This window comes from Petaurus breviceps, unplaced genomic scaffold (assembly GCF_028583685.1).
Source record: "Petaurus breviceps papuanus isolate PSGF00001 unplaced genomic scaffold, PetGlider_PUasm1.0 90925, whole genome shotgun sequence".
Taxonomy (NCBI): Eukaryota; Metazoa; Chordata; class Mammalia; order Diprotodontia; family Petauridae; genus Petaurus; species Petaurus breviceps.
Window position 1 is genome coordinate 4769651 of NW_027187380.1, and position 25709 is coordinate 4795359.

General features: G+C 43.9%; 1 protein-coding gene across 1 annotated transcript; it reads right to left on the bottom strand.

The window, feature by feature from the left end:
• Positions 1-2809: 2809 nt before the first annotated feature.
• Positions 2810-25281, bottom strand: KIF18B (kinesin family member 18B). The gene is made up of 16 exons (XM_069076157.1): positions 25101-25281; positions 18362-18691; positions 16278-16435; positions 15321-15425; positions 14962-15072; positions 14661-14858; positions 14183-14359; positions 13769-13843; positions 13486-13598; positions 12858-13053; positions 11934-12022; positions 8339-8544; positions 7103-7628; positions 4065-4154; positions 3485-3588; positions 2810-3255 (listed from the first exon to the last, which is right to left on the bottom strand). The coding sequence occupies exons 2-16, from the start codon at positions 18681-18683 to the stop codon at positions 3131-3133; spliced, it is 2595 nt and encodes an 864-aa protein (XP_068932258.1). The 5' UTR covers positions 18684-18691; positions 25101-25281; the 3' UTR covers positions 2810-3130.
• Between the last annotated feature and the right edge of the window lie 428 nt (positions 25282-25709).

The following is a 25709-nucleotide window of genomic DNA, read 5'->3' on the forward strand; positions in this document are numbered from 1 at the left end:
TGATGCTAATTTCTGGCCAGATGTTCTGCCATTATCCCACTGGTGAACAATCCTCATTAAGACTCATGGGATAAGGGGGAGGCCAGGTGGCTCAGTGAGTAAGAGCACCGGCCCCAGTGTTGGGATGACCTGGGGATCAAATCCAGGCTCAGATACTTAGCACCACACCCAGAAATAACTGGCCGTGTAACCTTGAGCAAGTTACTTAACCCCAATTGCTTAATAAAAAAATAAAGATACAATACAACAAGACTCATGGGATAAGGGAAGAGAAAAATCACTGGCCTTTTTTTAAAGAAATGGAATTTTATTACTTTCAAATGCAAAGAGTAACTGGAACTAATGGCTAACAAAAAGCTGCCAAGTGGAGGAGAGCCCAAATAAATAACTCATTTGAAATAGCATTATTTGCATACTAACAATGTTCTGAAAAATCTTTTTAGTTTTATTAAATAGGTTAAATATACCTCCTGGAATATTGTATGTACCATGAATTTGCTAAACAAACCCTTTCTACATGAAAGAACAAAGGTGAGCTTCATTCTAGGCCTGGTTAAATGGCCACACATTTTCAATCAGCTCTGTACCAATTAATGAGGTTTTTAACTAAACTGAATTAGCTGGATTTGTTTTTTAGTCTGCAGTCCACCTCCCCCCCCCCCCCCCCCCCCCCCCAGGTCTGCTTTCTAGTGGGAGACCCTGCTATTAAGTTAAAGAATCCTAGCAAACACAGCCCTGAGGGTCACTGCAGCTTAGAGTAGGCAAGCACTCAATAATTTTTGTTTATTAACTATGGGAACAAAGGGTGTTTAATAAAAGCCTTGGAGTTGGATGAGCAGGGCTGAACTAGTTGTGTCTTGGTTTTTAATGCAGTCTTTTTGCCCAGTACCATATTCTTCAAAGGAGGTAAATTCTAAGTCCACACAAATAGCTTTTTCCCCAATCTCATACAAGGTTCAGTATAGTATCAAAGGGTCATCAATCTAGAATAAAAGGACAGAAAGGCAATCAGGGAGAAGAGTATAAATTGTCCTGGAAGAAACTCAGGCAGAGAGAACTGAAGACAGGAAGGCAAATATTTCTAGAACCCAAGATGAAGAGTTGGAGGGGCTGGAAGAGAATCTGAAGACTTTTTTACTCTAATCACTTCATTTCACAGATGAGGAAAAAGGCCAAGGGAGGGGAACAAGTTTACCTTGCTTTTAAGTGGCAAATGGATGATTTAAAAAAAAGTCATTTTTATCGATTTTTTTGTCTTTATGCTACTTAAATTTCCCCATATAACCCGGATTTGTCCTTCATTTTTGAAAGGGACCAATGACATCACAGGGTGATGTCTTGACTGGTGCATGAATTGAATTGAAGTGAGGCAGAGTTACACAAAGTTGTCAGCCTCATTCTCTCTTCCAGAGTCTCCTGGAATAAGTCCAGTGGCAGGACAAAAGTCAAGACAACTGGCTTTGGCCGGGGATGCAGCAGATGACCTTGATGTTTTCAATATCTGGCTAAGCTCTAAGCACTCCACAGCACCCGCTTTAGCCTCCTTCATGGCCCTTGGAACAAACTGTTCTCATCCACCCTTTCCAACAGGGAGTCTTCACATGCTTGGAGTATGCATCCCACTAACTCACCAATTGGGTCTGAGGCCTGTCGATTACCCGCAACCTAGTTTAAAGTTCCTCTACCGAGACAATTTTACTAGGGTGTGACCACTGCCTGTGCTACAGCTTCTTGGAGTCACAGGTGAGAATGCCAGGTAGACACCAAAGGTAGATGAGTAGCCCTGAAAAGGGCTCAGCAAGCCCTCACCCCAAAGGTGCTAGTCCTCCCTGAATACCCCATTTAACCCTTTAACTGGTAAGAAAGCATTGGGGTTGAAGCTTCCTCTAGTCCATGTAGATCTGCAGCTGTTCTCTGTGACTCACGGGTTAAGTTACCCTGAAGAACTGAGCTTAAGTGATTTTCCCATGGTCACACAATTATCACCTAGCAGAGGCAGGACTGGAGCCCAAGGTTTTTGGATTCTAAGGTATCAGGCTTCTAGCCATGATCCTAACTTTTTTTTTTGGTCAAATATTTATCTAATACCTCTTACATGCAAATTGCTGGAAAGAAAATAACCACTCCTTCCTCTCAATGCACTCATGATCCAGGCGGGGCCATAAAGATCGTTTGTTTTCAAGTTGACCCTTATATGTTATTCCATCACTTACTGAGTACAGCTGATCTGTCTATAGTGCCCTATAGACAGGTATGTGGGAAGGTATGTGGGAAGAGGTGTTTAAAAATTGACTCTCTACTAAATATTTATATCAGCTCTTTTTGTGGTGTCTGCAAAGAGTTAGAAATTGAAGGAATTTCTATCAACTGGGGAATGGCTGAACAAGTTGTGGTATACAATTGTGATGGAATACTATTGTGCTTTAAGAAATGAAGAGCAGGAAGGTTTCAGAAAAATCTAGGGAGTCTTATATAAACTGATGAAAAGAAAAGTGAGCAATATTGTCAGGATGATCAACTGTGAAAGACTACTCTCATCAAGATAATGACAAAGGACCCATGATGAAAAATGCTACTCACCTACAGAGAGAGAACTGAGGAACTCTGAATGCAGATTGAAGCTTACTTTTTTTTGTCTGTGTTTTCTTTTGCAACATGGCTAACATGGCAATGTTTTGTGTGACTTCACATGTATAACTGATATAAATTTCTTATCTTCTCAAGGATGGGAGAGGGTCAGGATGGAGGGAAAGAATTTGGAACTCAAAATTTTTCAAAAAATCAATGTAAAAATATTTTTACATGTAATTGAGAAATATTTAACAAGATAAAAATATATTGGACAAAAAAATTAGCGGTCTACTTTAGAGAAGAAAACACACAATTTCTTATGTTCTTTCTTATGAATACTTTAATACATGGATATGAATATAAGTACAAGTTGATTACAATAAGAGCATGGGAGAGGAAGAGAAAGTAGTGTCAAGGAATCAGATGGGAGTTGATTAGGAAGGTGTGCTAGATGAAGAGTTGAAATTGTCAGTTGATCTTCAGTTGATAAAGTAAAGAATGCCAAGACAAGTATGAAGCAGACTAAGCAAGTGATAAGCACAGAAGACACATCCCATTCTCAGGACCCCTTGATGATGACTTTGCCTGTGCTGGGCCAGATACCAGTCTGTGGGGCTCCTCCAAACCCCAGTGCTGTGTCCTTCCTGTTCCTCTGGCTGCCTGTGCATCGGGGGCTGGAGGGCCCTGGAGAGGAAAGAAGGGAATTCTAGAGGGCCTCTGTTCTGGGGCTCCATTTTGCTCTTCCCTTCCATTTTTATCTATCCGCTCTCTTCTTGGGTTCTTTTAAGTACTTGGAGATTTTCATTTATGGAACTGAGAGATGAAGAGCAGGTCTTTCACTGACTTTGTCCACCCTTCATCTGGTACTTATTGGCCTTAGTTAAACTTCCCTACCCTCTCACCCTCCAGTTACCTGGGATAGCAAGGGGACCTCCTGGCTTTTTCATAGTGCTGGTGTGAAGTCTGGCAATTCGGCTCCGGCCCTGGGGGGCAGCCAGTGTACAGGAGACTGAGGACCTGATGAAAAAAGGAAATGAAAAGGTCAGAGATGACACTCTCTCCCCACTAAAGTGAGAACTAAAAATCTCCATAAGACATTAATACCAACTTAATAATGAGCCCTGGGAAGAGGAGGTAACCATGTACTACCAGGAACTTCCCAGAATCAGTGAGGAAAGGAGTGACACTGTCCAGTCATTGGATTCAGTCAGTTGTGATTCAAACGGAATATCTTACTCATAAACAGAGTGACTAATCAGTCAGAAAAATATTGATGCTCAGCAATCTGATCTTGTTTGAACATCAAATAGCAGGGAAAAGCCTGAACAAGTAATGGACATAGATAACTGGCCCTAAGAATCTCATCTGCATACAGGAATGGCCATCTGCCAAAAAAGGTGCTCCAGGGGGTAGCGTTCAATAATAATTTAGTTCAGATATCAGAACCAGCAGGGTACAATGGTACTGGGACCCAGATTATAACTCCTCCTTACCTCAAAGGGCATCTTCTCCTTTGGGCAGAGTCACCATGAAGAGACGATGCTGGCTTGGGCCCCTTCGTGGTGAATAGTGGCATGGGCCCCCTGAATGAAAAAGGAAGGTGAAGATCCTCGGATCAGAAAGGGAAATAAAGGAACGAGCAGTTTCTCCCTTCTTGTCCACACCCTAGTCCTAGTGTTCACTGGATGGGAGATGGGACTAGATGACCTTTACGGTCCCTTTCAACTAAGATGCTATGATTCCTTTCTTCTCCTTCATTCCCTTTGCTGACAGGTGAGTGACAGGCCCATTCTGGGAGAACATCCAGATGTCAGTTTCTGACATGTCCTGGGAACTGGAGTTCAAAAATCCTTTCCACTTGCCCATCTCCAAGGTTAGTTTCTGATGCAGTTAGTGCTAGAGTTGGGGGTTGGGGTGCTGAGGCAGGATAAAATCTTGTCACTGTTTGAGGACCCCAAATTATCCTGTCACTTTCTACTAGACTTAATCTCAGGATGCCTCAGAAACCAATCTGATCTGGGTGCTGTTCACTGGCTAAGTAGAGAGCCCATTTGTCTGGGTGTTGGAGGAGAGGGGGATGTCCCTTGCATTCCCACTGAAAAAAATCAGCCGAATAACTTTTGCTGGAGAGTGTGAAATTCCCTTTACCCTGCTTGTATATGTGGGGATGGAATTGGAAAAGGAAAGTGGCAATTGTGGCAGTGGTCATGAGAGAAACAGAGTATGATATATTGGGAAGAGCATTTGAAGGTCTGAATTCAAGTTCTGGCACCAGTACTTCCCAGCTGCATGACCCGAGAAGATGCTTACCCTAACCAAATGTCAGTTCCCTTATCTGTAAAAGGTGGTTCAGTATGGTTGCATTATTTATCCCACAGACTGGTAAGGAGAGCGCCTTAGAGTGACATACAAATGTGAACTATTGCTGGCAAGAGTGAAAACAGGAAAGGCTTGGTGGAAGGTGCTGATTGGATTCCAAAGGATTTACAAAAGTCTGCTAAAAGGGCCACTTTTGTTTTCTTAGTTTTTCTTCCAGATTTCTGCTTCAGCTCCACACTGCCTGTCCCCACCCTCTCCCTCCCCTCCTAAGGCGAGGCTCCATAAGTCACCCAAGGGAATAATTAGAAACTTGTTCTTGGCCAACAGTTTTGAGACACTGGCAGCAATGGCCTTGCTGCTTGAAAGAAAAGGAGCCCCAGGAGAGACTGATCCCTCCAGCACACCCTGGTGTCCTGAGACTGAACAAAGCAGGATGAAAGGGAAACTTGGCAGTAAGCTTCCAAGATGAGCCTCTTTCTTACTCCCGATTGTAGAATTCTAGGACCTCAGAGCTGGACATAATCCTACATGCCATCTTGTCCAGTGTATGGCTGAACAAGACTTTATCACACATCTGCCAAGTTGGCAGCCTCTCCTTTGCAGGAGGAAGGACCTCAAATGGGATCTTCCCAAGGAAGCCCATCTCATTTTTTGGATATTTCTGATTATTAGAGGAAGTTTTTCTTTACATCAAACTGAAATCTGCCTCTCTGCAATTCTCACTTATTGCTCCTAAGTTTGTACTTTAAGGCCAGGGACAGCAGAACAACTGGAATCTGCATTTCACACAACAGCCCTTAACATACTTCAACAGAATTATCACATCTGCTCTAAGTGTTCTATTTTCCAGGTTACACAGTTCCTTTAAATGTTCCAGGTAACATGATCTTGCCTCCTCTCCCCTTCAGACTCTCTGAGACACATCTTTCCTATGATGGGACACCCAGAACTGAACAGGATACTCTGGCTGTGGCCTTCTCAGGGCTGAGAACAGCCCTGCTGTCACCTGGCTAGTCCTGGAACTTGCCCTCTACTTCTCTGAATGCAGTCCAGAATCACAGCAGTTTTTCTGGGTGTCTTAGCACAATGTTGACTCCTACTGAGCCTGCAATTCCCTCGGATCTTTTCCCAGTGAATTCCAATTTAGGCCCATATTGTGTAATTGATTTTCTTCTTTTTTTTTTTTAGGTAAGAAGTGGCCACAGTAGGAAGGGCTTTATTTTTATTATTATTATTGTTATTTTTGCTTTTTGGAGGGCAATTGGGGTTAAGTGACTTGCCCAAGGTCACATGGCTAGTTTTTGTGTTAAGTGTCTGGGGTTGGATTTGAACTCAGTTCCTCCTGACTCCACAGCCGGTGTTCTATTCAGTGTGCCACCTGGCCGCCCCAGTTAATTTTCTAAAACCAAGTGTTCAATATTTTATACTTAAGTCTCACACTAAATTTCATCTTAGTGGCTTTGGCCTAATGTTCTGCCCTGTGAAGATCTTTTTGGATCCTGACTGTCATCCAAAGTTTTAGTTATCCCTCTGAGGTTGGGGTCATCTGCAAATTTAATAAGCATGCCATCTTTGTCTTTATCCAAGCCATGGACAACTACATTAAATGGCACAAGGCCATCCACACAAGGAGATCCTTGGAGCAGTCTACTAGATACCTCCCTCCAAGTTAACATCAAAGCATTAATGACTACTCTTTGGTTACAGCTATTCAATCAGCTCTAAATACTCCCAAATGTACTACTCTGTTACCTTAAATTGTACTGAAAGAATCCCCCTGATCTACCAACCTAGAATCCCTGGTTCAAAATGGAAAAAGTATAGTCTAGCACGACCTGTTCTTGATGAAGGCTCCTTATGATCACTGATTCCTTCTCTAGATGTTTACTAACCATTCCTTTAATTAAGCATTGTAGAATTTTGCTAGGAATTGGAATCAAGTTTGCTGGCCTGTACACAGTTTGTAGACTTCTTGTTTTCAAAAATTATATTTGTTCTCTCTAGTCTTGTAAAATCTTCTTCCTCTGCCCTCTGTGAGCTCTCAAAAATCACTCAACAAACACATCTGCCAGATTTTTCAGTGCCTTGGGATGAAGCTCTTCTGGCCCTGGTACCCTGAGCTCAAACCTTTACTTTTCTACCCATTAAATGTCTCTAACCCTCATGTTTTTGGCATAGGTGGTCAGAAGGGATAGGAAGAAAAGAGGCCTACCTGGGAATGAAGGGTTTATCCATTTTGTTCAAGGCAGCAGGGACGTTCTCCCAGCTGAGGAATTCAGAGGCAGTGGGTTTCAAGAGGGCCCCTTCAGACAGGTCAAAGGTGGCATTGAGGTCTCGGGTAGGCAGGCTAAGAGGAGTAGAGCAGTTCTGCATAGAAGACAGTCCCAGAGGCACCCGGCTTTTGACAACAGTAGCTGAGCAAAGGTGGGGAAAGGGGCTAGTGGTTGCAACCTCCATCTTAGGGGTGCTGAGTCCTGGGGAAGGCCCTGCCTGGGGCAGAGAATCTTTCCCTGCATGGAGCAAAGACTTCCTTTGCCGTTTAGCCTCCAGTTTAGAGGAAAAGTGGTTGTTCAGTGCAGGTGAGCTTGACTCATCTGATCTCCTCCTCTTCTTTTTCCTTGGAGCCTGGGAGCTTTGGGGTGAGAGGGCTGAAAAAGGTGGGAGTCCCAGTATGGGCAAAAGCCCACTCAGACGTCTTGCCATGGTTCGTGTTATTGGGCCAGAATATGCTGGAGGGGCTAGACATAGAAAAGAGAGAAGTTCAGAGCTGGAGTAGAACCTGAGCTCAAGTAGGGCAAGGAAGAGTCTGGAGGACAAGGGGAGGAACACAAGAGACCAAAGAGCAATGCATGGTGAAATGTCTTGCCTCCCCCATACCAGCACTTAGATCCTTCTAGGTCTAGGCAGGGGATGTTTTTATTTGTTTTTTGCTTTTTTGGAGGGGGGAAGGCAGGGCAATTGGGGTTAAGTGACTTGCCCAAGGTCACAGGGCTAATAAGTGTTAAGTTTCTGAGGTTTGAACTCAGATCCTCCTGACTCCAGGGCCGGTGCTCTATTCACTGTGCCACCCAACTGCCCCAAGGGGATGTTTTTAAATGCTTGTCTTTGAATACAGCTAAACCCGTGACCACATCTTTCATTTCCTCAGCTCAGGGCTCAGCCTTCCATCCTAGTACTTCACTTGCTGCTTGGCCACTTGGGTCACACTTGGCACTCAGTCCAAGTCTTCTTTTTTTTTTTTTTAAAGCAATTGGGGTTAAGTAACTTGCTCAAGGTTACATGGCCAGTTATTTTGTGTAGGTGCTAAGTATCTGAGGCCGGAACCAATCCTGGGTCTCCCGACTCCAGGGCCGGCACTCCTACTCACTGCGCCACATGGCTGCCCCGGCACTCAGTCCTTCTTTACAGACAAGGTGAGGCAGTGGCCCGATCTTCTGATGATACTCACTTGATTCTGGGGACGGCTCCTGGGGCAAAGGTACCCCTCTAGCTGGACTGGGAGTATCAGCTACCTCCCCCCGGGGCACTGTCTTCTCATCTTGAACCAGCTGTCGCACTGCCTCAAACTCCAAGACCATGTCTGGTGTCAGGAGATTGGCTTCTCTGAGAAGAGAATATTGCCGCTGGGCCACGTGCAGCACCATCAGGGCGAGCCTGGGGGAGAAAGGAAGGCTTATATCATTCCCATCCTCCTCGCCTCCCCCCAACCCCAGCCCGGGTTATTGATGAGAAAGGAAACCTCAGACCTATCTCACTCAACTGCTTTCTACTTGCCAGCCAAGAATTTCCAAGTGAGGCCAAGAAAACTATATGTCTTGGTCCCAGACTGACCACTATTTCCATCACTGCTTTGCTATAGACCTCAATTCCTTCCTTACCATGCCTCAATTTTTCCTTTGGTCAAGCCTAAGTCTTGGCCAAGTCTATGAACTCAGTAAGAACGAAATAACTCCTACTGCTCATTATGAGGCATTTCACTTTGCAAGGATTTTACACGACAAAGATACAGGTGTGCCTCACTTTATGAAACAGGTTTGGCCCTATACAAGCAGGTTTGTAATAAATCCTATTTTAAATATATTAAAGGGTTTGGTTGTTTAAGGGAAATTGTGAGAATGGGTGGATTATTATCTTTTTTCTTTTTGTGGAAACGTGTTTAATATGGTTGTACATATATAGCCAATATCAGATTGCTTGCCATCTTGGGAAGGAGGGACAGGAGAGAGGTGGGGAAAATTTAGAACTCAAAATCTTATAGAAATGAATGTTGAAAACTAAAAACAAATAAATAAAAATTTAAAAAACCAACAGTGCCAAACACTGTAGATATATCAAGAAGGAAGAGAACTAAGAAAAGAGTTGTCTTCAGTGATATCACTTAGCACCACTGCTATGTGCTTTGCCCAAAGTTTACCACCATCATATTTTTAGGTTAATTTTTTAAAAGTACCCAAATAAGGGGCGGCCATGTGGCGCAGTGAGCAAAAGCACCGGCCCCAGAGTTGGGAGACCTGGGATTGGCTCCTGCCTCAGACACTTAACACCCACACAAAATAACTGGCGGATTATTAATTTTCTACAGTTATACTGTTAGCTGCCAAATTTCCTTAAAGTGATGCATAGCCCATAATGGTACTATGACTTCTCAATTAGCTAGATGGGGTTTTATCTATGGCAAATATTTTTTCTAGAGATTATTTCCACATATTACACCACACTCTTCTGAGACACTACCTTTGACATCAAATAGCTCAGGGATAGCCTGCGCAACACATCTCTATGAAGGTAAAATTTCTTTAAAACACAAACACGTACAAGTTTGTGCTTGGGATAGACTATATATCTCTAGTGTCTAAGGACCAGGCTGGCTGAGTTTGGAGATGCTCATCCTTAGGATGGTCACTAGGGGATGAGTTCTGGGGGACATAGCAACTCTTTATGACCATCTACTAAACTACAGAGTATTTGAAATGAATCAGAGTTTGGAAGTGTGGTACAATAGGAAGAGTATGGTGGAAAGGACAGTGATCTCAGCCTTATCACTGACTGGCTGTGTTACCCTGAGCAAATCATGTTTTGTCTCTGACCCTCAATTTCTACATCTGTAAGTTGGGGGGATTAAACTAGATGGTCTTTTAAGGTCTTCTCCATCTCTGAAATGTCATAATTTTATATTCGAAAAACAAAATGACTAAATTTTTTAAAAGGCAAACTTATGGGGCGCCTAGGTGGTGCAGTGAGTAAAGCCCTGGCCCCGGACTTAACACCCACACAAAAAACTAGCCATGTAACCTTGGGCAAGTTACTTAACCCCAATTGCCCTCCAAAAAAAAGAGTCAAACTTATTCAGGTCCTCTCTCTCTTCTGATTTATATAATGCCATCTTCTCCATCAGAATGTAAGTCCCTTGAGGACAGGGGTTGTTTTGACTTTTTCTTTATATCCCCACTACCTACCACAGTGCCTGACATATAGGAAATGCTTAACAAGTGTTTGTTGATTGGCTGACTGAAAAACTATAACAATCTCTTCCCCTTATCTATAATATTGACTTTCTACAGGCTTTTTTTATGCCTATCATTTTATTTTGTCCTCTTATTTAACTACAGGAGGTAGCTATGATGAGGATTATTTTCTCCATACTACAGATGAAACTGATAGATACTTGGAAAGACCTAAAGACAGGATGTGCCTTGTCTGAAGTTCACTCAGCAGCTTAGTTGCAGAGACAGAATTAGAACCCAAGGCTGTGTTTACCAGAGTACACCAATCAGGTAAACTATCCTATTGGCAAGTACTTGGAGCTCTCTGTGTGGTGTGGAGGGGTGGGGGACTCAGAGAATGAAGGCTGAGGGAGGCATCCTGCCAACTTGTCCCTCCCTCTCCTGAGACCCTGCAGAGTTGACAGCAGGAGACACATAATGAGCCACTGATTATTCTGACTGCAGTGTTTTTTGCTGACTTGGGAAGAGACACTCCCCAATAAGAAATAAAAATTAAACAGGCCCTTCTGTCCAGAAGCTTTAAATACACAGCCAAGTGTGAAGCATGTTGGGAGGGGCTGGCAGCAGGGAAGCCAAGTGGCACAGGATTGATGCATTGGAGGCCAGAAAAGAAATATTAATAGTAATAATAGTACAGTCACATATTCGGAATCCTCATGAAAGAGAATCATGGCACATTCAAATCTTTGATTTGGGACTATTTTTGCATTTTGCTTAAATAAATGCACTCCAGATATCTGGGGAATCCAAGGTCAATCCAAATCCAATCATGAAGCCACAAGGTGAAGATATGAAGAGGAACTAAAAAGTTGTCCATCTCTGTTCTAAACTTCATGTTGAAAATGGACAGCATAGAGGTGGCTAGGTGGAGCAGTGAGTAAAGTGCCAGCCCTGGAGTTGGGAGTACCTGAGTTCGGTTCTGGCCTCAGACACTTAACACAAAAAACTAGCTGTGTAACCTTGGGCAAGTTACTTAACCCCAATTGCCCTCCAAAAGGCAAAAAAAAACAAAAAAAGAAAAGAAAAGAAAATGGACAGCATCACTCCCCAGCCTAAAAAGCCAAGTATTTGGGAGTCAGGAGGCCCTGAATTCAAATCTGGCCTCAGACATTTACTAGCTGTGTAAGTCACTTTAACCCCGATGGCCCCCTCTCCCCCATAAAAAAAACAAAAACAAAGCCAAGTACTAGCCTAAGCAGAACTGTCCTTGCTCTAAACTTGCTTTTGTTCTGGCTCATATCTTCCCAGAGGACAGACAGAAAATGCAGTGTTTAGATTATAGTAGCCCTCGCCTTTCAACACATGAGACAGATCCTGCTGGGCTACAGGCTCAGTGGAAGAGGGAACATTAATAGAGATGGTGAGACATAAACAGAGTAGGTGACAATATCCACAATAAGTGGAGTAAGACCTGCTTCAGAAAACTAACAAAGTGGATAACCCAGAGGTGACTGTACCAGGATCCTGCCAAGTCTTCCATTTCCCTGTATTATCCCTCCCATTTAAAATTCTAAAGCAGATTTTTAAAAAGAAACCTACCTCTTGGACTTGTCTTCATCCACCTCTGGTGGTGGGAGGCTGCCCAATCCTGGCTTGGGCTCTAGGGCTAGGACAGGAGGCTGCGGTACCTGATGTAAGGCAAGGAGTTATACAGACACAGAGAGCCTTCCCCTTCAAGCTGTCTCTTACCCATTAACCAAGCAACTCCTGAAACCCCACCCCTGCACCCTTCCTCTAAGCCTCCCTAGATTGATCAGAGTCCAATTTAGATACTGAGGTAGATGATTTTTAATCTCCCTCAGCCACTCATTCTACTCTCTACCCCAATATATATTTACTCTTGATCTATAGACAATGTAAATACAGCAGCCTGGCTTTGTGGCATGTCAGCCCTTTGTATAGGATTATATTAGTGTCTCCTTAGACTATAAGACTCTAAAGAACAGAGTTTTAGGTCTCTGAAAACTTTTCTTTCTTTCTTTTTAATTAATTTTTTCAATTAAAAAATATTTTCTCTCCCTTCCATCATTAAAAACAAAACAACAATGACAAACTAAGAAATTTGCTTAGTCAAGCAGAACAAATTCCTACATTGGCCATGTCCAAAAAGTTTTGGTTTCAATCTGAACCTTGAATTCTATGTAATCGATTAATATAATAGTCAGCCCAGGACCATGCACATTTAGACCCCCATGACAGTTTTTGTGAGGACGCTGACATCGATTTGTCCTGGGATAGAAAAAATGGCACGTCAAACCTTGCCGTATTCCCACAACCTGTAAAGAGACCCAGACATCCTTAAATAACTTGCTCTAAGGCAAATCATGTTAAGGGGACGTTAGAACTGAGGGATCCTGTCAGCACCTGGGAAAAAGAAGAGGATGGAGGAATGTCTCCCAATATCACAGAAGCTCTTGTCAATTGACCTGGTACTCAATTCTTTCAGCTCAGTTTCAGAAATACCTTTTTTATGGTGTTTTCATCCCTCTCCTTCACTGGTTCCTGTGCTTGAGAACCGAGAGGGGGCTTCACCACCACTTTATTCTCCACCTGGGTCTCCATATTCTCCTCTTGGGGAGTTCTAGAGTTTGAGTAGAGCTCTGGAGAGTAGGACTGACAAGGATGATGGCTCAGTGAGGGTGAGTCAGGAAGGCTGACGCTGAGGGGAAACAAAGGCTAAAATGAGAAGCAAAGAAGGGAGAGAATGGGGAATGAACAACAGAGGGCTTTAAAGAAGAAGATAAAGCTAAGCTCCCTGGTACCAGGGCAGCATATACAATAATCAGTGATAAACCTTGATCAGCCAATGGGCATTAACCATGGTTCTGTAGAAGGAAGATGATTATTTTCTTATTCAAGTGACATTGAAATCCTAAAATCTGAAGTTCAGTATGTGCCAGAAACCTGTGGACTGAGGACTGGGTTGCAATCTTTATGAATAGAATTCTAGTTCCCTAACTACCTTTGCCAGCAAAGGTACTTTTTGCACAGATTTACACAAATACTAGAAAAAAAGGCGAGAAGGACTTGAAAAACAACTTAGCTTCCCTTCTTCCCACCTCAGATAAGAGGGGAGAGGGAGGATGCTTACCCTGATTGCAGAGGGCTAGTGCAGAGAGACGGCTTGGGCAGCCCCGAGAGCTCCTGTGGGGTGGTCCTTGCTCCTGCTTCATAGACCTGGAGCTTTTCCCGAAGGGCAGTCACCTAGAACACAAGCACCCTCACCCATCAAAGCCCTGGATCCAACTAGAAAGCACAAGTTTAGCTTGGGAAGAGGAGAGAGGGAGGGACCAAGGAAAGCAAGTCTTCAGGTTTGTAAGGATTCCCTCTTCCTCCCACCAGACCCAGGAGTCCTAAAGCCCCCAGGTCTTTACCTCAGCCTGAAGCTGCTGGCAGATGGTGGCATACTGGCTGATGTGACAGTTCAAGCTGATCACGTTGCTCTTGAGCTGGGAAGAGGGAAGCTTTGGTTATATACAGGAGAGCAGCCACCCCCTCCTGTCCCATTCCCAGCCACCTCACAGTTTGGTTTTGCTCCTGTGTTTCTGTCACTGTGTGTTGGGCACATACTCTCTACACTTCCCATTTCACTGGGATCTCCACAACGGTGAAGACTCTATGTTCTTGTTGAGGCTTTAAGCTTCCCTTGGCCATGTCATCCTTCCTTTGCCTCTGTCTCCCATTAACACTGTTAGTCTGGGGCCCTCACTCACACACTCTCTCTGAACCCCATTCTCCTCTACCTACAATGACCTCTGCCTGTCCCCATCTGCTGGGCAGGTACCCACCGAGAGCTTGATCTCCTTTGCACGGTCAGCATACTTGAGGGTGTTGTAGGTGTCCTCATAAGCCAGGGCTGAGGGACTGACAGCAGCGATCATCACTGTCCGGCAGTTCCCTCCTATCGAGTCCTTTAACAAACGAGTCAGCTTGCTGTCTCGGTATGGCACGTGGGACTTTCGGCCCTTTGAGGAAACAGGAAGAGACGTATGTGTACAATGTGGCCAAGCCAAAGGAACTCTGATTCTGAGCAAGCAGCAGTATCTGAGAAGGGCCAGTGCTTAGGCCTAGACTACAGGACACCTGAAGCTTTCCCCCTTGCTCATCTAAGCCCCAAACTGGACAGAAAAGCAGCCAGAGATGGCGAGTATGTTTGTTAGGGTCAGATACCAATTCTCTCCCACCCTCCACCTGAACCACCCCAGCCCTCCCACATTCAGCTCTTACATCCATTCACCTCATGAGGACATGGCACCTGGGGGTTACCTTTGCATCTGCCAAAGCATTGAGGACATTGATGAGTGCCAACAGTGAACGGTTGATGTTGGCACCCTCCCGAAGCCGCTCCCCAGTGGCATGAGTGTTTGATGCCCTCTCTGAGCCTGCCAGATCAATCAGGCTCATCTTGGCAACCTGCAGGGTCTGGGTCAGTCCTGGCACACAGTCCTGCTGTTTCACATAGATCTAGAGGAGTCAAGAAAACAAGAGGTGGGTGGGATGACCAGGGAGGCAGGGAAGCAAAGAAGGAAGCCAGATCCCTGCTCAAACTGCCCACCAAGCCCCTTACCTGAAAGACTGCATGTGAGCGAGAGGAAGTGACATTAGCATCAGTGGGGTGTTGCTTACGATTCCGGTTCCCTCTGGTCAGCATCTCCAGAAGCTGTTCAGCTGAGGTTGGCTGTACTCAGAAAGGGTTTGCAATATTGGCACAATCACATCTCTGGTCTCCACCTGAAGACCTGACTAGCTCACTAGCCCCAGGACCCCTCCTGACCAGCATGGGGATGTTCCTTGGGCCCACTTCTCTTTTTGAAGGGATAGTATCCCCAGAAAATCTTCTAACTAGTCCTTAGCAGGAAAAAACTGAAAGGGGAAGGCAAAAGAGAGATGGGACCGATTTTTCCCATCTGCCACCTAATATCAAACCTGATGAAAGGAGAGTCCCTGAACCACAACACCCTTGTCTGGGTCCTCTCGGATAGCTAGGGCACCCTTGGGATCTAGGAGATCATAGATCTGCTCATTATACACCTGAAAAAAAAAAAGAAGACCAAGAGCTGTTGATGAAAGTTGGTGGGAAATCAGGGGTAGTAGGATGTATTAGTGAAACCAAGTAGGGGTGTGTGTGGGGGTGGGGGGTGGTAGAATGTCCTGTCTGAGTTGTTAGAGTGAGGATTAAGAATGAGCTTTATCCAGCTCTGGATAGGGTACAGATATTAAGAGAAGTTAACCCTTTCGTGGTTTTTCGTCTTATAGAAATAGAACGGGAGAATGGAGGGCAATAGGTGAGCTAATGTTACCAGTAGACAGTAGGGAAAACTGAGGTCCAAAAAAGGAAGAGGAACTTGGCTCAGATCCTCCAAAAAATCAGTGACAGACATAGAACCTGAATTCTGGTTTTCTGCCTCCTACATTTGGCCTCCTTGTGATTAGAGGAGAGGGCAAATGTCTACCTCCTTGTTCAGAGGCATCAACATTTATCTTGGTTCCCAGACTGTCTTATTTCTCAAGAAAAAAGAAAGGGCAGTATAACTGATTAGGAGAAGTGGACTTGGATAAATGTCTACAATGCTGGATTAGAGGGTAATACTTGGAGGGACAGAATTAAACAGGTTAGATTTTAAGTGTTAAAGTATACTCATACTTAACAGTTAGTCTTTCCCACATAGTTGCCTCCGTCTGCCTTTGGACACCTCAGACTCAGCCACTGTTCAAACTCCCACTGCCTACCCATTCAAGCTATCTACCGAGAGTTAGTTGTGAGGTAGGAAGCCTTGCCCAATAGGGAGTGGATTGACCTGATTCAGGAAGGTTAGAAAGAAGTCAAGTCAGGACTCTAGTTTTATTCTTAAGTTTGGGGGTAATAGTGTGGGCCTACTATACCTCCTGGTAACTGATGAGAATCTCATAGCATTTCTCCTGCCTTCGGGCCTCTAGACGCTGATAAAGCTCCATCATGGTCAGGTACATGATGCCAGGATCCCCCTCTCCTCCCAGCATGGTATGTGTCTTCCCTGCTCCCGTGGCCCCATAGGCAAACACTGCAGAGAGTAAAAAGGGAGATGCCAGCAGGATAAGGGTCAGTCCTCCTCCATCCTCTCCACAGGAAAGGGTACAATATTCTTAACCTTTCCATAAGCCAATCTCCTTGCTCAGAACTCTTTCTTCCACTGCTCTTTGGCCTTCCCTTCCTTTCTCTCACCCTCCTTTAGGAGGGTTTCCCGGACTGCCATCCTCCTGGTTATACTCACTTTGATCAAATTTCTATTCCTTAACACTGATTTTTATCACTGCATAGCTATAATTATTATTGAACTTAACTATTTGCTCCTTCCTCTTTTTCCCCCTAGATTATAAGTTCCCTAAAAGTAAGACTGAACATAAACATAAACATAAACAAAGTACCTATGTAGGTAAAGCTCTATGTTGGGCATGAGGAAGAGAAACAAAAGACAAAAAAGTTTCTGCTTTCAGACTCCCTGTCAAATAGATGAAACTGAATGTACTCTATGGTAGTGGTCTCCAAATTTTGAGCATGCACTCCCAATATGTGTGGATTATTTATTTATACCTCATATGCATGTATTTCTGCATAAATAATTATGTACAATATAAAATTTACACAAATATATAAAATATAAACTTAAAAAGAATGAGATAAAGATAAAATAATATTTGATCCTAGAGTCATTCAAGTTTGACTAGCAGATTGATATAGTCTAAAAAAATCACTTTGGCAGCTATGTAGAAGATGGATTGGAGGGGTGGGACTTGAGACAAGGAAACCTGAAATAGAAGGCTATTTCAATAGTCCCTGTGAGAGGCGATGGGGTCTGAACGAGGGTGGTGGCTTTGGGAGTAGAAAAAAGGGGACGGATATAAGAGGTATTGTGGAGTATAAAAATTATAAAATTTTGTAACTGATTGGACATGTGGTGTGAGTGAGAGTTGAGAATAACACCAAGGTTTCAAATAAGTAAGGTTCAGTGGAAAGTGTGCTAGATGTGAAATCAGAGATCCAAGGTTTGAAACTTGGCTCTGCCATTTACTAGCTTTGTGATCCGACTGGGCAAGTTCATAGGGCTCTGTTTCTTAATCTATAAAATGAAAGGGTTGGACTAGATGGCCCTCTAACATCTCTCCCAGCTCTAAATGTATGATCCAAAGAACCTGGGCACCTGGAAGAATGATGGTACCTCTACTGAAAAAGGAAAGTTCAGAAGAGTAGATTTGGAAGAAATATAATGTAATGAGATCTATGATGCTTATCAATCAATTAATCAATAAACATTTATTAAGCACCATGTCCCAGGCACTGTGCTAAATGCTGGATATCACATATCACAACCCATCTATGCCTCTTCATCCTGTCTGACTCACTCTTTGCCACAAAAAATTAAAATGAATGGAGGCAAGACTCTTACTTACTGACCACTGCTCTGGCTTGCAAAGTACTGCCTGATTGGAAAAACCTGCTCTTCATGGATTACCTGGATCACCATGAGGTGATTTGGAGGGAAGAGTGTGGGGATGTTAGCAAGGGGAGAGGAGACATGTTCCACAGAAAATTTTGCTTGCACAGCTGGTATAGGTGCCAGGGTTGCGATTATGGTGGGACCCTGAATGCCTGGTCACAGCCACCAGACATCAGCAGCAGGGAGTGTTCAGTGATCATTGGTGAAGAGGACAGTGTAGTGTTGGGGACAAGCCCGATACTGGCTCTCACAGGGAGGGTGGGATGTAAACCATTTTCTTTCCTACTGGTTAATCATACACCCTTCCCTTGGCGTTATGCCATAGCTCTCACTATAAAGACTATTGCTCTAATGGACAGAAACAATCCCTTTTTCTCAAGAAATGGATAAACAAATATACTCAATATAGTAAACACTTTTACTGTATCTTCTTCCTCCCACTACATCCTATTATCAGGCTCTCTCTACAATATTGCCTGGTTGACTACTGACCGGAGCAGTTATACCCCTGAAGAACCCCATCCAGGATGCTGTGGGTGGTGTGCTGGAACACCTCCTGTTGGGTGGCTGTCTCCGCAAAAACCCGGTCAAAGACGAACTTCAAATCTTTGCCCTTTTTCTTGGAACCATCATGGACACTGCCTCCCCATTTCAGGCCAGCGAAACCTCCATCTGGCTCTTCAGGGTCAAACACCAGCACTCTCCCGTCTACCACCTGAACCACAGGCCTTTGATGGCTCTCCAGTTCCTTTGGAGTAGGGGGCCTCACTCGAACCACTACCTTCACTGTGCTGCCCTCCTCTGTCATCACCATGGCAGTGCCTAGAAAGAAATACGATAAAGATGAGGTCCCTTCCAGCTCCAAATCTAAAATTCTATGATCAAATTACATCTCCAGGTATGAACCAGGAAAATGCTCTACTCTTTCCCCCTTCCAAATAGCTTACCATTCAGGGACCCCCATCATTCTACCAACTGTTTGTTGACTTAGTTTAGGCTCCATGATACCTTAATCTGGCCCTTTGGCCCTGGACTAGTGGATGTGTTTGCAATTATCCACACAAAGCTTGTTTATTTCCCCTCTTTTGTCTCCAGATGCCATTCTTCTAGCTGGATTGCCCTTTCCCTCCACATAGTGAACCCTTCTCTCTTCAGAATCTGGCTTTAAACTCTCCTCCTCAAGGAAAAATTCTTTGACTAATTCATCCCCACTTGGATCAATCATTTATCCTGAGGCTATTTAGTGGTCAATACTCACTTTGTACTATATGATTTTACACTTGTTGGTATGTTGGTTTGTGTTATTTTAAATTAATTTTGTATATGTGCTGTCTGGGTCACACAGTCAGTGGCTGCTGAGCTGAGACTACAACTCTGACTTTTTTTCACCATACTTTATCTTCATTATCTTCTTTATCTGCCTTATCTTCATTATCCATTTGTGTCACTCAGGAATAGATTCCTGGAAGAATTCCTGCCTCTGCAACCCCACCACCCAACTGCCACCAGTTCCCTCAGTAGGGCCCAGATAAACTGTAAGCTCCTTGGGGCACAAGAAATAGGCTATTTTTCTTCTATCGCTGCCCCCATACCACCCAGTAAACATTTCTACAGAGAGCACTAAAGAAAACACTGTCTCAAATATTCCATTCACTTCAAAAAGCATTTAAATGCCTGCTACATGCAAAGCACTGTGCTAGACTTTGAGATACAAAAACAAAACGAAAAAAGGTCCCTCCCATTTTTGAAGGATCACACAATTGAGTATGACTCTAAATTCCTCAAGAACTTTATCCTTCTTTTTCCCCATATTCTCTCCCTTGGCCTTTCAATCTCTCCTGGAGGGCATGAATAACAGCACGAAAGCTTCAGGGTGCTTAACTCAAAGAATATAGCATTGACTGGGGCATGGGGCAAGGGTAGTGGGTGGAAGAGAGAACAGGGAGATATTCCAGGGTTCTATACCTGAATGAAACCATTATAAGGCAATAAAGCTGTATCATATAGTAGAAAGCATATGTGACTTGGGAGCCGGGGAATGGTGAGAGTTCTAGTCTCAACTTTGTGCTAAAAAGCTGTGTGATTTTGAGCAAGGTACTTAACTCCTCTGGGTCTCAATTGTCTCATCTTTAAAATGAGGAGGTCAGATTAAAAAAATTCTGTTTGGCTCTAAGGTGTTACAATGACTTTTCGTAACATGTAGATATAATAGAAGGAGCAGCTAGATGACACAGTGGATAGAGTGCTGGGCCTGGAGTCAGGAAGATGTCTTTCTGAGTTTAAATCCAACCTCAAACACTTACTAGCTCTGTGACCCTGGGCAAGTCACTTAACCCTGTTTGCCTCAGTTTCCTGATACATAAAATGACAAACCACTCCAGTATCTTTGCAAGAAAACCCCAAATGGGGTCAGAGTTGGACACAACTGAAAAACAACTGAACAACAAAAGAGATAGGAAGTTGGGGTTACAGAGAGAAGAACATGGTCATCCAAGGTTGCTGAGGTCAAAAAGTGACTCAGACCCAGGTTTCTGCACACGTTGGCATTCTAACTCCTAGAGTTCATCTGTTAAAGTCTGGAGAATACAAGAATACAAGTTGGAAGGGACTTCTGAGGCTACCAAGGACCCCTTCTACAACATTTCTAACAAAGGCGAGCCAGTATCTGCTCTTATACTTCTAATTAGGGGGATCTCACTACCTCCTGGGACATCAGTACAACATTCAATACGGACAGCTCAATTATCCCTTACTTTGCAAGTAAGTGTGCATCTTTGCAGCTTCTACCCACTGTTCCTGGTTTTACCTTCTGGGTAAAACAGAATAAATCCAATTCCTAGTCTCTTGCTAGCCCTTGTAACAAGATCCCTTTGTGCTGGCAAAGCAAGCCTCTGTTGGGGAAACAGAAGGTATGAACTCCTGTCTCCTGTTACTGATGTAACAGGAAGAGGTTGACTAAAACAGGAAGCTAATGCTGTGTATATAAGAAAAGCCCCAGAGAGGCACAGTCAGAATTTCTTGAGACCAAGATCTGGTGGCAGAGCAGCTACAGAAGAGAGAATGGAGAACTGAGCCAGAATTTCCTGAGAACTTGTGGTGGAGCTTCTTCTGAACAGGATCCCAGGAGCCCAGAGCCAGGAGCCAGGAGCCCAAGTGACTGAGGAAGCATGACTGGGATGCTGAAACTTTGTTTGTGGCTTGGTTGAATCTTGAATTCCCTGGAGCAGAAATGGTGAAGGATCTGACATGGAACAGACCCTGTGAACTTCAGTGACCTTCCCAGAGAGCTGGTCAAGGAACTGGGAGCTGTCTGCTATTGAACCCCGGTGACAGTCTGGTGAATCCAGGTAGAATCAGGAAGGGAATCCAGGGAATCTGAGAACAGGCCCCAACTCAAAATGAAAAGACCTCTCCTTGGGTACTGAGTAGTTATGGAATTATAGTTTACTAGCAACCTAAGGGGTGGAGGGTTTTGTGTATGATACTTAGTAATTGATTGCTGAATAAGTGACTGATTGAGTTTGAGTTAATCAAGACTTTGCCCCAAGAGTGGAAGACTTTGACTATTGTACTTTGAGATATTGTTACTGATAAGTGACTGATTGAGTTAACTTAGTTGTCCCATGAGTGGAAGACTTTGACTACTGTACTTTGAGACTGTTGTGAATATTACATTGTGATTTTCTGTGATAAGCTGAAATATTGTGAATGCTGTACCTTGATTTTCTGTGAAAGTTTTGCTTTGATTTGTAATGGAATAAATAGTGATCACTATACTGTGTAATCAGAACCTTAAAAGCTGTTCACAGTAGCATTCTTCTGGAAAGCTGCTTGTGCATGGCATTACACCCTTCATTCATATCTTTGAACATAGCTATTATGCCACCTTCTAAGTCTTCTCTCTTCCAAGCTTAACATGCTTGGTTCCTTCAAACAATCTTCATGTTTTCCTGTCTTCTTAACACCTGGTTGCTCTCTTCTGGACATGCTCCAGCCTATCTCTTTCCTAAAATTCACTGCCCAGAACTGAATACAGCCTTCCAGACACATCCTGACCAAAGCCAAGTTTTTCTTCATTGTTTACTTTATGTGTTGTGAGAGCAGGTAGATGGTGATCTCCTCCTCCAAATGAAGGTGGTAACATCCAGCAACAGTAACCCTTCTGTATAGTTCAGTCTTCCAACCTAGCAGATATGCTATAGTATGCTAAGCATTATACCCTTGAAATACCACATTCCCTATACACATCCTAATTAACAATGTTCTTTCACTCATATAGTTCCAATTCCTTTCCTACCACAATATGATATATTGGAAAAGATGTGTCTGGTTCAAATGGTTTAAGAACCACTGAGGCTATATCCACTTGGGATGGGATGGGCTATGCCTATTTCAGTTTGTCATTTCAGATATGTCATATCACTGCTAAAAAGGTGCCACACTGCTACCAAATTACATACTAAAGGAATTAAAATGGACATAGTAACTGAACGTTGGTAACCTTTATAATCCCTTTCTTCCTCTTACTGCCTCCCAAGGGGCTAGGAAATAGTCTGCTCGCTTAATGATGTAGTTTTCCTTTCCCTGGGACAAAGCTGTGGGTATGACAATTTATGTTGCTGTAGCCAAGAAGGCTAAGTCTTCATCCCTAATCTATATCTAACTGGGGAGGTGGGGATGTCCTGATAAGCCACCTCACTCAGGGACATCAGTTTTCTTCTCCCCAAGTCAGGGAGAACAGCTGCTGTTCCCTCTTTCCCCAGGGGGACTGTAAAGATTAATGAGAGCATGTTTGCCAAGACTGCTTTCATCTGAAACTGGAAAGAATATCTGTGCCCAAAGCACTGGGAAGATGCTACAGTTTTATGTCTCATTTCTAACCCAGAATAGCTCGTTAAAACTGGAGGCCAATAAATTGCAGAGATAGGAAAGAAAGGTCATTTTCAGGATCATGATCTCTTCTAAGCCTCCTTTTCTTGACAGGCATGGCAGTGGGAAAAGCATCAGATTTGGAGTCAGACAGCATAAATTTGAATCCTGGCTCTGCCACTTACTACCTGTGTGAGACCTTGGACAAATCATTTCCCCTCTTCTGAAAAATGAGGGGTTTCGCCTAGATGGGTATCTGAATTGCCATCCCCTTACAAACCCTATATGAACCTTTAGTGTTCTAAGGGAAACTGACAACCATTCTGCTCAACTTGGGGTTGTGAAAGCACACTTCTCCTGTTTATAGAGGTAATTATGAAAGGAAAGGGAAGATAAAGGGGACAAGGGAAGGGAAATCAATCACAAAGGAGGATGAAGCACTTTGCCCCCAGCACCTAACCTAAAGTTAGGAAGAAAAAAAATGTATGGACTTTCCCCAGGATCTGTTTTATAGGAGCTCTTTACAAGTTTGCTTTGTATATATTATCTCTTTGATTTCTTTCCTAATCTGGTCTAGTCAAACTTTTAGTTATTCAGGTAGGAAACCTCAAAGTTATCCTTCACTCCTCACTCCAAATATCCAATCAATTGCCAAGCCCTGTAGAATCCACCTCCACAATCACCTCTTGGAACCATCCCCAGATGCCCTCATCACCTTTTACCTGACCACTGCAATAGCCTCCAAATTGCTGCCCTCCCATCTTTACAGTCCCTCCCCTTCCTAATCCATCCTCTACACAGTGACCAAATTGATATTCCTAAATGAGCACAAGTCTATGTCACTCCCCTACTCAATAAATTCCAATGGCTCCCAATTGCTTCTAGGATCAAGTACAAACTCCTTTGGCATTTAAAGTCCTTTACAACCTGGTTCCAACCTACTTTCAAAGCTTCATTAAATTAAAAATTAATTTAATTAAATTTACTCCACTTCATGCACCAAGCCAAATGTCCTTGTCACTGTCCTTCATGTATTACATTGTCTCCCTTCTCTGTCTTTGTACTGGCTGACCCCAAGGTTGGGGTGTATCCCCTCCTTACTTAGAATTCCTTCAAAGTTCAGCTTAAGCCTTCTTTCATTCCCCCCAACTGCTAATACTCTCTCTTCTACCTTTTCTTTAATTATTTCATATATATTTGTATTTACCCTGTACATATTTATATCTGTACATACTGTCTCCTCTATTAGGATGTAAGCTCCTTGGGAGTAGTTTAATTTTTTTGTATTTGTATCCCCAGCATCTGTGTGGCTGGCACATAGTGGATATTTAGTAAATGCTTGTTGACTGATTCCCTCTCCCCCAACAGGGCTCTCCCTCCCATTAATAAATTAGTAAAAACTTACTAAGAGCCTTCTATGTGTCAGACACTGTGTTGAGCTTCAGATACAAAGAAACACAAAAGATAGTCCCAGACCCTGAAGGAGCTCACAATCTAACAGAGTAGACAACAAGAAAACAATTATGTAGAAACATACTTATATTGGGGCGACTAGGAGGCATAGTGAATAGAGCACCGGCCCTGGAGTCAGGAGGACCTGAGTTCAAATTCGACCTCAGATGCTTGACACACTTACTAGCTGTGTGACTTTGGGCAAGTCACTTAACCCCAATTGCCCTCCAAAAAGCAAAAAGAAAGAAACATACATATAAACATGATAAATTAGAAATAATCAACACGGTGAAGACTAGCATTATGGGGGATCAGGAAAGGTTTCCTGTAGAAGGCGGGATTCCTGTTCTCTCTCCCAACAGAATGCAAGCTCCCTGAGGCCAGAGATTGTTTCACTTTTGTCTTAAGCCCCAAAGCCTGGCACGTGTTTAATAAATGTTAGTTGTTCGGGAATTACATCCCTCTCCATCCAGCTGTGACCTTACTCGAATGCTTCGTCTGGGCAGAGTCAGTTTCACTTCTACCTAGTTCCAACCACCCTCATGCAGATCATGGTCGATCACAGACTAAGGGCTGGGAGGGTCCTCAGAGGCCAACTAGTCATCATTTTACAGATGAAGAAACTGAGGCTCAGAGAGGATACAGTGACTACCCCAAGGACACAAAGCAAGATTTGAATCCAGATATTCTGATTCCAGAACCACGGGGGTAGGGGGAGATGTTCTCTCCTCCAGATGTGTCCTGCTTCTCCACCTCCCCCCCCCCCCCCCCAACCCTACCCCCGCCCCGGGTCAGGTGTCAGGGTGGGAGGAGGGAGCGGCCGGACCTGTCAGCTCTCCAGGCTAGATCCCGAGTCACAGAGACTCCGGAGCCGGTCTGGGGCCCCCCAGGTAGGTCAGGGTTTTCTTACCCTTGGTCTGTCCCACGCCGCAGTGGCCTCCACAGCTCCGATCCCTCTCAGACTCGGACAGATACCTCCCCCTTTCCCTCCCCGCCCCCCACCACCACTACAGCTCGCGAGCAAGGTCTAATTTCCTCCCCATAACCCCACCCAGTCACTGGCGCCAACTGGCACTTCCGCTCTCGGCCAGCCCTTTCAAACCAGCCGGGTTCGGTGCTTTCGCTCTTCTCATTGGTTACTTCTCGGGACTCTGATTGGGTCACTTCTGACCAATAGGAAAAGAGTCCTTAAAGCCACAGCCCCTTCGTTTTCCCCTCACCCGTATGTCCCGGCCTTCCTTTGCACGTGCGCAAAACTTGCTTTTTCCTTTACGCTTGCTGGAAGTTGTAGTCTCTGAAAGATGAATCAAAACAAGAGTACAACGCTAAGGAGAATGATGCAAATTTTCCAAACTGTGAGGGAAGTTCCTTAGGGATGCAGAGCAATGCCCCAAAGTGTTGGATGTTTTCCAGTGAGGCTCCTGCATAAATACAGCCATTTTTTAAAAAGTTGAAAACATAGTTCAGATAAAAAGCAACTTACTGGGTAATTTGGCCTCGGCGAATGCAGCACAGCAAT

Bases quoted from the DNA above. Each gene is read 5' to 3' on its own strand.
- KIF18B (XM_069076157.1), bottom strand. From the start codon at position 18,683: ATGGTGATGACAGAGGAGGGCAGCACAGTGAAGGTAGTGGTTCGAGTG. The intron at 16,436-18,361 runs GTCAGTAGTCAA...TACTCTCTGCAG, and splicing joins TCAGGGGTATAACTGCTCCG to TGTTTGCCTATGGGGCCACG. The intron at 13,844-14,182 runs GTGGGTACCTGC...CCCTCTTCCCAG, and splicing joins CAAAGGAGATCAAGCTCTCG to CTCAAGAGCAACGTGATCAG.